Source organism: Tubulanus polymorphus, chromosome 2 (genome assembly GCF_964204645.1).
Source record: "Tubulanus polymorphus chromosome 2, tnTubPoly1.2, whole genome shotgun sequence".
NCBI lineage: Eukaryota > Metazoa > Nemertea > Palaeonemertea > Tubulaniformes > Tubulanidae > Tubulanus > Tubulanus polymorphus.
The window spans coordinates 4577128-4591530 of record NC_134026.1 but is presented as its reverse complement, the minus strand read 5'-3'; the positions used below and the strand labels follow the sequence as shown (position 1 = coordinate 4591530).

General features: G+C 36.8%; 1 protein-coding gene across 3 annotated transcripts; it reads left to right on the top strand.

The window, feature by feature from the left end:
* Positions 1–192: 192 nt before the first annotated feature.
* On the top strand, positions 193–14352 carry LOC141898688 (tubulin polyglutamylase TTLL7-like). 3 transcript variants are annotated; one of them, XM_074784728.1, is made up of 18 exons: positions 193–276; positions 942–1071; positions 7067–7225; positions 7298–7355; positions 7833–7964; positions 8047–8205; positions 8333–8549; positions 9052–9375; positions 9760–9854; positions 9990–10131; positions 10220–10432; positions 10625–10711; positions 11214–11555; positions 11748–11876; positions 11976–12056; positions 12147–12307; positions 12470–12649; positions 12785–14352. In XM_074784728.1, exons 2-18 carry the CDS (start codon positions 1026–1028, stop codon positions 12927–12929), a joined length of 2670 nt encoding a protein of 889 aa, XP_074640829.1. In that variant the 5' UTR covers positions 193–276; positions 942–1025; the 3' UTR covers positions 12930–14352. The 3 variants fall into 3 exon arrangements, with proteins under 3 accessions (XP_074640829.1, XP_074640830.1, XP_074640828.1); XM_074784727.1 differs by lacking the exons at positions 193–276; positions 942–1071 and adding an exon at positions 2356–2544; XM_074784729.1 differs by lacking the exons at positions 193–276; positions 942–1071; positions 11214–11555 and adding an exon at positions 2355–2544.
* Positions 14353–14403: the final 51 nt, after the last annotated feature.

Sequence of the window (14403 nt, the reverse complement as noted above, 5' to 3'; positions counted from 1 at the left end):
TTAGTATTATTCATCTACTAAGGTGAGCAAAATGATTGATCAATAAATTGTTTAAATTTGAATTTTCCCGAACTCGGATACCCGATAGATCTGACTGATATCGGGTATTGTAGACACCGATATCAAAAGCTTCATTAGCAACGCCGTGATTTTCATGATTTCACGCACTTTTTTGACGACACTATTTTATTTACGGCCGCATTATTAACGACAAATACCTATGTATAACCGTAGTAAAGCTGTGAAGATCCCATATATTGTTTATTGAGATGATTGGTGAGTAGTATTATGGATATTATCGTCCAATAAAAGCGAATAAAAATTCAGAGAAGCTCATCCAACCAAAATCCATCCATTCTCAAAAATCCACGGGACTGCTTAAAAGCGTTAAAAACTAACTCAACAATGAATTAAGAATTTTAAGCCCAGCCCAGTGCCTGGGTATGTGCCTGATTGATGTCCCTTTTTATTTCACAGGAGTGAGATTGACACAAAAATTGTGAACAATTCTTTAAAGTTTGTGTGGAAAATGTGTGAAATTATTTCGCAGAAGATTTTTATCTGCCTTCTCTGCGAAGAACAGAGTGTTCTTTCGCTTTCACTTGAAAAGATGCGTATGTGCATGTACCCGTATTTCGCCCATTGTTTTTACCTGTTGACATCGGCCTCTGCTTGCATCAATAACTAAGTTGTCCCGCTGTAAGAGCCAAGGATACTAACCGTTTCTTAGCTGTTTGATAATGACACTACTCGCCACCAGAAATCAGTGACAGAGTTTATCCTTATCGTTCAAGAATTGCAAAGATCAGCAATCAGTTTCCACCAAGACTCACATAGCTGAAAAGCTGTAGCGGTTGTAACTTATAGAAACGCCTACGTGATTATCTAAATCTACCAAAAAAACTGAATTTTTTACAAAGGTTATTATTTTATTTTTTCAGATCTGGCTACATGCACTTCACTTAAAGTTATTTTGTGTGCAATTGAATTGATCTGATTGAAAGCAGTCGTCTTAGAAAAGAAAGATGTTTACGTTGAGAGGAAGCAGTTCTATGTCCTCTATTGATAAAGGTATATATAATCGTTACACAGATTTCTGGTTTCAGCAGAAAGCTTCAATTATGGTTTCGATTTTCTCTGGGAGAAGAGCCCTGCCCTTAACCTATCTGTTTTGTAACAGTGTGCATTGTAATGTTCTTTCTGTATAAACTGTAATATATGTTGTATTTTAGGTCATTCCTTATTGATAATGGTTTCATAGTGAAAAAACTGAAAATTCTGATTTGAAAAACTTGGTTTTAAAGTTTTGACATTTTAACTTTTTGGCTTCGTGATTGTCTCTATCTGTTTTGCATTGAGCCTCGGGTACTAACCTTATCAAGGCTCTTCTTTTCAAGGCTTATCACCCCTGCCTTTGAAAGATGTACTGTGTAGTAACTCTGTGGATATATCTGTGCGTTCTCTGTGTGCCTGACAGCCAGTGCTTCAATGGCGAGACAGGATTCACTCGGCTTGCTATTAAATCAGACTGTGAAATAATGTACTTGATTTCGAATACCGGGTTTTGAAAACAATGCCTTTTTAAAGGTTTTCGAATTCGATATTCAATTATAGTTTTCTGTTTTCTGCCAGAAATAAGAAAATGATAGCTTGTTTCTCCTAATTGGCCGGCTCATTTTGTAAACAGCAATGATATTAGTAATCAGTTCATTTCTATAACTGTCGGATCTGTTATCGTTAGCTTGACCATGACTTTTTAAAAAGTAATGTACAGGGCAAGCAGAAATGAGAAGCAAAGTATCATATTTCAACCTATCGAATCGTATCGGTTACAACCAACGGGAGGCATTATATGCCTATTTCTAGGTTGTCAAACCCAACTTTGAAGATATTTTTCTTGGGAAAAGAATAAACTACGAATTGGAGCTGTCCCACTGTGTCTACGATGTTGTTAACTGTTTCTACAATATGAAAAATACTTCCATGGTCTACTGTTTTTAACTCTATGACTCAATAGTCGGAGAATAAAGGTGTCGCGATTAATTATTCAACGTTTTATGCAATCAATTTTCGAACCGATCATTGGTTATAAGCGAATATAAGAGAATCCGTAATCAGAATTTATAAACCTGTTGCAAGGTTATCCTTTGTGACTTCTGGAACAAACAAAAAAGTAACCGAAATAACACTTTTACATTCACTTGCGTTCCTATTGACTATTGTGAAGCTATTGTGCGTTCAGTTGTTGGTGAAAGTTTGATAATGCATTCGTAGCGTGAGATAAAGTGAAATGCATACATGACTGGTCTATATGAATATATATATATATATATATAATACATCAACTTCGCTGATATCGGTCACTTAGTCAACACCGTTAAGACATAGGCCGATATGTGATGAATAAACATTTCGTTCGATTTCCTCGGAGGATATCTTGGAAAAGTGATATCTAACGCTGGAGAAAAATGAAACCGGACCGTCGAAAACCGTTCTTTCCGAAACTCGACGCGGAAAAGGGATATATTCTTAATACGGTTGAAGGTATGGAATTGAATGAAGTCGCTTCAACTCGAAGAATGGACCTGTTTCTATCGCTAAATGCTAGGGATGTTTTTAGAATTAATCTATTATTTCCAAAGTAGAAAATGAGAAAAACTACGACAACTGAAACTTTAATTGATTGTTCCCTGGAATTAAAATCATGTCTATCAAACCAGTTTCATATTCCTATTTCCTAAAAATCGGAATTGTTTACTTGATTGTGTTAACACCTGAGGTTCATTATACTGTCTTTACCCACATGATATCAAATCTAAATCCGACACTTTTCTACTAAAAAAGATTTCACTAACATCTTTGTTACTTGAATTACTTATATTAGAGTAATATGATGAAATTGCTAAATTTTTTTCCCCATAATGAGCGTTAATAGAATGTGACAAAATACCCATAACCAAAACTAGCATGTGGGTATTGTTTGCGTAACACCTCATTAGATTAACTTTATTTGCTGTTGTTACAGGCTATAGCCTGAATCTGACAAATATTTCAGGTCTTTCACAGTTTCAGACTGGTAACTGTGTGGTATTAAACACAGGTCAAACACGTTCACATAGTCTTTCGCAATTTTCACCCTGTCTGACATAGCTGAAATAAAAGCCTCTTATAAAAAGCAATTTGCGCTTGGGTGTTAAGATTTTCACGGACTTTCTATTTTAATGTGTCAAGATAATGGATCCATTTGGTATGACACGCTAAAACTTGAAACTAGCACCTTAATTAGTTTAGTCATGATTTATTTCCTAATTGATCGGCCAGAATTTTTCAATATTTAAATCTGAAAAACGTAGCTAAGAACTAAATTGGGTGTTTTCCTCTTTAAAATGGAATCTGCAGAAACTGGTTTTTTTGTGTTAAATTAAGTTCTATATATAGGTAGGGAAGAAAGCAGACTTTTCTACGAGCAGCACTCAGAGGAGAAACTAGTTTTTTTTTTTTCATTTTTGCGTCCTGTTTTGTGATAAAGAGAGTTTTTTACAAACATCAACAATGCTGTATATCGCATGCAAAACTTTCCATTCAAAATGAAACCCTTTTGCCATGTAGTTCACCTTAAAGGCCTACGCGCTTCATTAGGCAACTAAATTACAAAAATTCTCGTTCCCGTATATATGCCGAAGGCTTGTTGTTGATTAGTAATTCTAAAAGTTTCGACTTTTACTTTCGTTTTATTAGATATCACGTGAACAATCGATCAATCCGAATGACTTTTGAGTCGACGTTGATATAGATATCTGTTAGGTATAGACAAAACGCTTGTCATAAAATGTCTTTCATCTGATTTTTATGCGTTGACGTGCGTCCCGCGCAATAATCTACATAAAAATCAGTTTCGCATCGTAAGATAAAGGCCCCTCGCATAAACACGCGGAAAAAATATCCGAATACGACAGGCGAACGGTTAGTTTGTGGGCGTAAAACGAAACCATGCGGATATCTTGTTAAATTTGAAATATTCATGAAGATGTTTGATCAGCTCACAAAGGCTTCCCGGCAAACATTATGAATATTTGATTTGAAGTACCTGACAACGAGTGAGGAAGCCGACAACATATATGTATATATATATATATATATTATATGTGATTTATAGATTTTATACCGGTATATATTCCAAATATGGATATATAATTTATGCTAATATCCGTTAACGAGGAGAATTCACAATGTGGTTGTCAGGTAGGAATGATGGACCAAGTCCACTAGATGGATTGAATTGAATTACTGTGATTATTGATTTAAAGATAATTCATTTTTGAGCTGTTGAAGATTGAAAGTGATGATATATACAATTTACGTTAATGAAAAATACTACCGATAGAAAACTGGAACTAGTAGCAGCTGGATACGAGCTCTGATTTTGTCTGCCAGCTTCTATTCTCACTGATATCATCAGAAGCGGAACTAAAGCCGCGGTCACACAAGTATTTTTGGCCTGGAACAAATTCTGCCCATGCCAAATTTGGCTTGGACCAAGCCCAAGCCAAATCGTCTCCGTGCGATCACTGCTTAAATGAGCCATAAGTTTTTTTGCAAGTATTTTTGGCCTGGAACAAATTCTGCCCATGTTAAATTTGTCTTGGACCAAGCCCAAGCCAAATCGTCTCCGTGCGATCACTGCTTAAATGAGCCATAAGTTTTTTGCAAGTATTTTTGGTCTGGAACAAATTCTGCCCATGTCAAATTTGGCTTGGACCAAGCCCAAGCCAAATCGTCTCCGTGCGATCACTGCTTAAAGGAGCCATAAGTTTTTTTGCAAGTATTTTTGGCCTGGAACAAATTCTGCCCATGTCAAATTTGGCTTGGACCAAGCCCAAGCCAAATCGTCTCCGTGCGATCACTGCTTAAATGAGCCATAAGTTTTTTGATCAGCCAGTCAGTCCAGTAGGGCTTCGCTATTCAAATATCAAAACTCAGGGATTCGAAAAAAAATCCTAAATGTTACAATGAACGGTCGCCTTTCGACACTTTGACAACAGTGTTCTCTGCAACAGGTTTTAGAGGGGGCGGCCACCCCCTTTATTTTTACATCCACCCCTCTGAAATTCAGCCATCCCTTATATCAGCCATCCCGAATATCGTCTGCCCATACCAGTTTATAGAAGATAAACACTTGAAGAATTAAATTAAATTTTCTGTAATTTTTGCGGGAGCGAAAGCCTTGCTACTTCAGCAGCCACAATGTCATGACTTAACAATAAATGCAGCCCATTTAGAATTCCAGCATGTAGGGAACACTGATACACGAATTGTCACAGTGCTTTACGAAACAGAATTATTGGAAATATGTTCAGAATATTAAATTTTCCGTTATGTTTTGAATGCTATTTTTTGGCATGTGTATATTGACAATTGCCTGAACCAGTTACACAGATTTCGGATATCAACGCGGTTTCTATATTTGACATTCATTCATTCTTTATTTATGGTGGGATCTTTCTGTCAGATCAGTTCTTAAGCGTTCACGACAACTTATGGTTTCTTTTTGTCTACAAAGAGCGTAGCTAAAATAACTTTCCACCAAAAAAAAATCTGGTTTGTTATCAAGGCAATTTATGAAATAACAAATTGACAACATTGAAAACTGTGAAGAAGATGTTATAGAAGAAATAAATTTAAAAAAACTGGAAATAGCGAAATATTCACATTTTATTCTGAATCTATATTTTAGTGATGTTGTATCTTTGAAAATGGAACTCTAACGACCAATACATTTCTTCCTAAGATTTAAGCTCTCTTTTCATTGAAAAAAATATCCATTAAGATGAACAATAGGTCTTTCGAAACTCGAAAAATTATTCTAAATGTTCATTAATCACGCTCGTTTCATGATAACAGTCCTTGACCCAGTCGTTTTCAGCGCGGATCAATCGAAGATTAATCAAACTCGAAAACGTCTGATACTTGAATAGTAATCGTAACTGAACGCGGTATTTATGTTCGTAAGAAATCTTCATTCTTTATTGTATGTCTCAATATGCGTACTTCTATGAAAAGACAAAAAGATATAATCCGTAAATTTGAAATCATTTCGTTTCACTAGCTCAGTAGGCAGTATTATGGTTTGAAATCTTTTAATTCGCTCGTATATGAATTCGATACATTTTGACCGAGCTGATATAATCTAGGTATCTCTTTATCGAGGCGTTTTTTGAAAATTAGAATCTCTCCAAAATAAACCACCGCCTGGTCAGTCGAGTTGATCGGCTCAACCATGTAATTTGTCATTCGAATTAATTATATACAGTTATATGTATTGATATATATTATGCCTCAACTATCAACACCGCGAACAGGTGTATATGTAGGCTTTACCTGTGTGGATGTTAGAATAATTAATCAAGCATGAATTGGATTACATCTTATCCAAGACAAACTGGATTAGGTACGTGAGACCTCACTTTTTATTTGGGGAGAAAACGTAATAGTTGTCAGATGCTCCTGATGTCATCTATCTCTGGTTTGGTTGAAATCAACTTCAGCGATTCAAACTTATTTCACTTAATATGACTGTATTTTCCTCAAATTATAAGTTACTTAAACCAAAAAAATGCTCATGAGCAACTGTATTCGGCAAGTTACAAAAATAGGCAGTTTATATACCTGACCAGAATCATGTTGCTATGGACTTTCAGGCACAGTCTATTTTTGAGTCATCAACATAATCGTGATCATGCCGGATGATAACAATCTTGTATCCCAGCTATGACTACTTAAACGATCTGGAATATGTCTACTTTATGAACCTCTCGAGTATTAAGGCTAGCTTACATCGGGCTGAGACGAATCTGGAAAAACGCATGTAGCCCAGCTTATAATCAGATATGCCTTGATTTCCAGTAATGAGCACCAGTTGCATTGGTATCCGTCACGCCATAGTGCAAGAATAGATATATAGCTTTAAATGTTATCTAATTACCCTGCAATTGAACTGAGTTAAAATCAAGATACAACTGTTATTTCTGTTTTGATATAATGATTATGTCTTTCGATGTATTTTCAGAGGTTGCCCTGAACGCATTGAATACTCACAAACGAAAGTCGAAAGAACTGCCTCCGAAATATGAGCACGTTACCCTCGAGGAACCAAGTAAACATAAACGCAAGAAAAAGCGTAAAAATCCGATCACTGTAAACCTCGGTGGTACCAGATATGAAATCAGTACGTGTTATATTCCTATTGATTATTCATCCAACTTTGTTCATTACTTCATGTACACTTATCATGTTTTAGTTCGACATGTGACGACGAAGGCTGGATTTACATTAACAAAAGAAGATGATCCTAATAGGTGCGATATGGAGGCGTTTTCTTTTTATTGACCTACAATGAAATTTTAAGCGAGCACAGAAATGGCAGGACTGTCTTAAGGGAGATTTAAAACATAAAATTTTATTCTGAGCAATCATATATGCTCTGCCTTAATCCTTTCAGTGCTGACTAATTGATACCTGAAAGTGCTGGAGATTTTGAAATTTTAAGAAATTCCACCCCAGTTTGTTGTATAACGGGCGAAACACTTAAGTGCATCTACACTGTGGTGCAGCGTATCGTTAGTAGCCAAAATATCACTATGTTGACAGGTGCTGCCATCTTTCAATTGAGATAAAACCTGATAACACTGCAATGCGGTGTACAAGCAAAGTCCATCACTGATCTATATACCGCACTGCAGTGTAGAAGCACTGAAAGGGTTGATGTGATTCTTTTCTCGAACAATGCGAATCAAAGTCCTCAACGTTTTTGTTTTCAATCTGTGTCATTACAGTTATCTCATTTGGAACGATTGTTTTGTGTCGACTGAAAGAATTGCCGAATTGAAACCGTATCAGAGAATTAATCACTTTCCCAGCATGGGCGAAATATGTCGAAAAGATTCGCTCGCAAGAAATATGGCCAAGTAAGTTCAGTCAGAAGTCAAGAGATGATATTATGAATACCTCACGCTCTTGTTAACTGACATAATTTGTTGTCTCTTTAAGAATGAGTAAAGCACATCCCGATGAATATAATTTCACGCCAAAAACATGGATTTTTCCAAACGAGTATAACGCGTTCATGAACTACACCAGAGACTTGAAGAAAAAACGAAAAACAAAGACGTACATTACGAAACCGGTCAATGGAGCGATGGGAAATGGGTAAATTCTCGAGATATATTAACCATCAAAATACATGTTTAGAAAGAATAAGTGAAATAGTTTTACGTTTTCGTTTTCTAAATTTTTTTTTGTTGAATCGTATAAAGCATTTTGTTCATCATTTCAGGATTCAATTGTATCGTAATTCGGACAAGATTCCTCAGTCAGAACACATCATAGTTCAGGAATACATCGACAAACCATTTCTGATCGACGGATATAAGACGGATTTACGCATCTATGTGCTCGTCACGTCGTGTGATCCGTTACGTATATTTCTGTTCGAAGACGGACTCGTTCGAATCAGCACCGAGAAATACCTTATTCCCCATGAGAGCAACATTGTTAGTATTTTTTGCATCTTTATCACTTAATGGTGATTGAAACTTTTGTGGTGGGATTCTCCACTTTATCATTGAGACATTTGTTATTCCTAGCAATTTGTGTGTTTCTTGTCACATAATGGTAATGGCCAAATCAGGAAGAACAAAAAATTTCATATTGCACTGCTTATAATAATACTTAACCCTAGGGACCTGTTTAAAGATGAAACTCCTAGAGCTATTTACTGTCCCTGATCGTCAGAAGCAGTCCATGAAAATGTCTCACTGTCCTTGCTGGCGTTTTTTTTGGTGCTATCGAAAATCCATTTCTGTCCATGAAACAATTTCTACTGTCCCTCTAAAAATTGTTTTAATTCTTCATTTTTCCTTATTGTGTCCCTGCTGTGGTGTTATGTTGGCAGGTCTGAACTCCAGCCAGTTCATTTAACTATTTCCAGAGGTCTTCGTTTATTATAGGTGTTCTGCGCAACTTATTGTTTTTATTTCATTCATATAATTACAGGAACATTTATATATGCATTTGACAAACTATTCAATAAACAAGCACAGCGATACTTACGAGAAAGGCGACACGACGGAATCGGGCAGTAAACGCTCGCTGAGATTCCTTAACGAATATCTACGAAAAAATGATTTCGACGTCGCTCATCTGTGGAGAAGTATATCGGAGATTATCATAAAGACTTTGATCATAGCTGAGCCGCAAGTTCTGCATGCTTATCGTATGTGCCGACCGGGACAGGCTGCGGGTAGTGACAGTGTCTGCTTTGAAGTATTCGGATTCGACATTATGTTGGATAGGAAACTGAAGCCATGGTTACTCGAGGTAGAGATATAGAACATCTAATACCACCTACGACCCACAATTGAAGAACAACTGTAATAGGATATTAACATTTCGACTCGAATCTATGAGCTATTTTCAAAATGTTTTTCTTCAATTGTGGATTTGTATTCATCAACTGAATTTATGCATAGACGATGATTTGTCTATGAAAAACCAAACACCTTCTGCTTTTCCTTAATGAAACCTGCTTAAGCTGATGCCAATTCCAAAGATTTGGCTCATTTGAGTGCAGTCAAAACAGTTGATGTTGGTAGTTGAACATACAAACTTATTCTGAGTTACATTTAACCCACAACTTTTAAACTAGGTCTCCTGATTGTGCTTAATAGTCCTGTTGAATTTATTAGTTTCGATTTATTTTAGATCAATCGATCACCCAGTTTTGGCACGGATGAAAGGATAGATTATCAAGTGAAATCAAGTCTACTGGAAGATACAATTAGATTACTCAATATCAGGTAACTTTGACGAGTAAAATTACTTGCAACCTACAAATTTGATTACGCAACATAAGTTTGGATACAGCATCAGGAAGCATTACCGGGTGTATACCGAATGTTATTAGTTTCAGTTATACAATTATGAAATTTCAGGGCAAGTGATAAAAAACGTAACATTGCTGCACAAAAAGCTGAAGCTCAGCGGCGTTTATTCCGTCCTCATAAACGTTCAGATGGCGATTTATCTGAATATCAGAAAAAACGAATTGTAGCTGAAAAGAAAAAAGATGAACTGGTTAGTCTTTCGAAAAGATGTATATTTAAGGTCCACAATAAGAATATTTGATGTTCATCTAATCATTTGTATTTTTGCTTGAATACAGAAAGAACTGCTGGGTAGAATAAGGCGAGAAACCGCTCGTGAAGATTATGAAAATCGTAACATCGGACGTTTCCGGCGGATATTTCCACCGGAGGATAAATTCAAACAGGAACGATTCGCTCATCTGATAAACGAGGCATTTTCCTTATTCCTCAGCGGTAGATCAGGAGCGTTACAAAAGGAAATTACGATGACGTATTCAAACAGATTGAGAGTGAGTGATTCTAGAAGTGCTGTTGTATCTAAATCAACTTCAGGGGCAAATCCATGGGGGCCTAAACACCTTGGGCCTCCTATTTTTCTATAACTTTTTGATACTTATTTTGTCCGAAAGAAGCACGGAATTCCCTTTGATTTTTCAGAATTTTCCCCAGACCTCTATGTACGGTAAATATGTATTTTGCAGGAAGAGGATGTTCTTGATATGCTCTCTCAAGTTGAAGCAGATGAGAATGACGGAAGAATATTATCGACGCGTTCAGTCGGTCCGAAGGTAAATTGGTATCTACATTACATTTCCACTTCCATCTTCATTTTTCGAAAAACAGCATCCCATTTCAACTCTGTCTTCTTTTGTTTCTTCTTCATTACTGAAAAGTATGTAAGTTTACAATTTCAACTCTGTCTTCTTTTGTTTCTTCTTCATTGCTGAAAAGTATGTAAGTTTATTCTCACGATGCCTGTAATTTTGTATAGCCATTATTGGAAAGTCTGTTCTTCAGAAATGTTTTCTTAACGCTCATAGAATTCTACGTTTGTTGCTACAATGAAATGCTTAAATGCGTTTATTAATGTTTGATATTGGGAGTATGTGGATCCCCCCGGATCATCCCGGTTTCATAGACTGGTTATCAACTCCTCAGCATAGACAATAACAACAAGAAACCATGGAAAAAAGTGCAAATTCTAGAATGTTCAATTTCCTTAGATGAAACTTATTTAGCTAACATATTTACGTTGTGTAGAGTCTCTAATGCTTTGCTTCCTCATTATAGCCCTTGTCGAGTATGCCTACTTATCAGGCCTCGGTACGATCTGATGATGAGTCCGATTCTGACGAAGATGAAGACGACATCATGTCCATGGATGGTACTACTATGACCGCTACGGATACCGGGGTACAGCCGTCCTTGTCTCGTTCGCATACTACGCTAGCTACAACCGCGTCACAAAAATCGCAACAAAATCTGTCTCGTTCAAACAACAACAAAACTAGTCGACCGGGCTCGGAGCAAGCTGCTACACGACCAGGCGGCCGTGGAAATACCGGTCAGCGTTCTAGATCGTTACCTCGCCCAGGCAGTAGTAGAGCCGCTACGATTATAAACCAAACTCTAGTAAGTCTTTTGATTCACAGCGTATTGTATAAGCAGCATGAACGTAGCACAATGCTTAGATCATCTATGATTTGAAGTGCACATTTTTCACGGTTTTTTCTTCATATCAGAGTCCTTCGGAGGGAACTTCGGGGATGTCGGGTTGATTTGTTTGACTAATTTAGTTATATTACTATTTGTTTATTCTGGCAGAATGAAATAAATCTAAACAGTTTAGACCGAGAGGATGGTCTTTTAAAGAAGACTTTGATATCGCTGAATGAAATGAGAATCAAATTCCCAGGCAAATCTGATGAAGAAGCTGAATGGATACTTGACAAGGTTCATATTAGGAAGTCATTATGAATGACAATATTTTCAACGCATCATTCGTTGAATTGTTACGGTATTCTAGCTATCAATGGATCCTATTTTTTCCAGCTTCATGAAAACTGGAAATTCCATAAGCCTCGCGTAGCGTCTTACTGGTTGGTGAAGCTGGACTCGATCAAGAGACGGAAGGTGTGTGAAAATCGAATCAATCATACGTTTCATTTCTCAGATATATTCGCAATATTCAACTACTGTATGTTTAATGGGTATGGCTTCTAGGTTGTTGATATTGTGCGGTCGAATGTGCGAGCTGTATTACAACGTACCTGGAAAGTACCGGACATCGAAAATCTTCGACTCTACAGAATATTCGGCCGTGTGTTCAATCGTTTGTTGTGGAGCCACGGACAAGGACTGTGGAACTGTTTTTCGCAATCCGGGTATGTAATCACCGTGTTCAAAATATAGCGGTGAAATTGATTCTTCGTAAGAGGAAATATGATCACATTACAACGATTCTTTGGGAGCTTCAGTAAACTTCCACATTCAGCATGAGCTCCTCTGCATATTTATTATCTAATGATTTTAATATTCCGCTGTAGGAACTCGTGGGAAACGATTTTCAGTAAGAGCACGGATGTGATTGCTGTGCAAGAAATGAATTGTTGTAGACGGATTGTAGAACTTTGTAAGGACTGCCTGTTGATTGTTTACCAGTTCGCCGCTGATGCAAAGGGTGCCAGTCATCCTCCGGAGACTGAAAGTGATGCCTATTCCACTAAGTAAGTAGAGCCTCAAATTGTGGATTGATATTGTAATAACATTATCATTCTATACATGGTTACAATATATATTGACTTGTTGTAAAGGTTAACCCGTTGAAACTAAGATTATTTCTTTTATCGTGTTTTGTGTAGCTTGCGGGGCTCGAGTAGTGTGACAACCGCCAACGCTAAACTGAGAGATCGACAAAATGGAATAGCGTCTCCTCACCGATTCAGGATGTACTACCAACAGCCAAAACCAGGGAACACTAGTGGAAATCTGAGCAGTATACGATAATCAGGGCGAATCAGAATGACTTAAAACATTCAATAATAGATGGTTAAACAGACCTGTGATATAAGCATCGGAGTATGGTTCCACAGTCAAGGATAAAGTTTGACAGCAATTGGTTAGAATTACATATAATCAAATTCTAGTCCAGAACGGTCAGGGGCGGATCCAGATACGTGCTCCTGTCATCATTTTTCGGTGCCTATTCGAAAAAAACCACAGCAATTTTTGTCGGGCAATTTTTCGACCTGCAACTAATGGAGCCGCACAAACAAGACTTTGGCCTATACGCCTACATTCTCTTTAATGTCCTCGGTGCCTGGAAATTGCATTACAATGCGCTGCGCTGAAATTTCAAAATTTTCCAGAACCCCATTTTGGCTTCCCTCTTGCTTTTCATGGACTTTCCCCTTTTTCAGTATATACGTCCTTTTCATTTATTTATGTGTGCTACTGTCTAAGTCAACCCCTGGGGCCGGTTGCATAGTCATGACTTACACTTAAGACCAGTCTAAGACCAACTTAGTTCTATAGCCAATCTAACAACTTAAGACCAGTCTTAAGATTTAAGACCATTTTTTTACTTTAGTCACGACTGTGCAACTGGCCCCTGGATCCGCCCTTGACTGTAACTGGTCTTGAGCAGCAAGAGCCACATTTTTTCCGTCCTGTGGAAGATATGCAAACGAACATGAATGTGTACTTCCCGTTCACATTCTCTTGATGGCAAAAATCTCTGCCTAGCTTCTGTTCTGAACAGTAAGTTCTGTAAATATTTCTACTGGGTATGTGTCAGTAATCTAGTACTATGCATTAACCACTCCACTGCTGAAACACACAATGATTTCTACCATAACGTTTTGTCTGAATGGGGAAACTTGTGAAGACGTAGCAATATCATTAGATTCGAAATCTCCAAGTATACATTAAATGTTATAAGAATTGCTAAGGTTAAGGTTTACTTGGTAAGATTTCTGGTGGGCTGCTTCTCAAAATTGAATGTATGCTTTTCATACATATTCATTGATTATTGGTGTACGTAGCCTGCTTTGTACATAGTCTGCATTCACTGTTTACATTAAACACGTATATGCTTGTTATCGAATTGAAGATTCTGTCCGAACTTCAATAGAACATACAATTTACTGTGATCTTCTACACAAAATGTTTAATAAATATTCATATGATGTAGCTCCATATGAAATAATGTTTTAATACGAAGTATCGTATTGACTGGCATTAAGAAAGTATCTTTTCTTTATCAAAGAACGTTCTAAGAATTGTGATTAAAATTTGTTAAAAGGATTATGTTACATGTTATAGTGGCAGCTTTTGTCCGCGTATTGTTTTTCATGAGATATAGAAAGAAAATGAATATTTATATTGAACTTAAGATATTTTTGATTTTTTCTTTCAATGTGTCTTTATTATTGTTAATAAAACACAAATAAACTTCAGTTACTTCAATGCAAGTCATTTC

Bases quoted from the DNA above. Each gene is read 5' to 3' on its own strand.
- LOC141898688 (XM_074784727.1), top strand. From the start codon at position 2,469: ATGAAACCGGACCGTCGAAAACCGTTCTTTCCGAAACTCGACGCGGAA. The intron at 8,206-8,332 runs GTAAATTCTCGA...TCATCATTTCAG, and splicing joins AATGGAGCGATGGGAAATGG to GATTCAATTGTATCGTAATT. The intron at 10,712-11,213 runs GTAAATTGGTAT...TCCTCATTATAG, and splicing joins CGCGTTCAGTCGGTCCGAAG to CCCTTGTCGAGTATGCCTAC.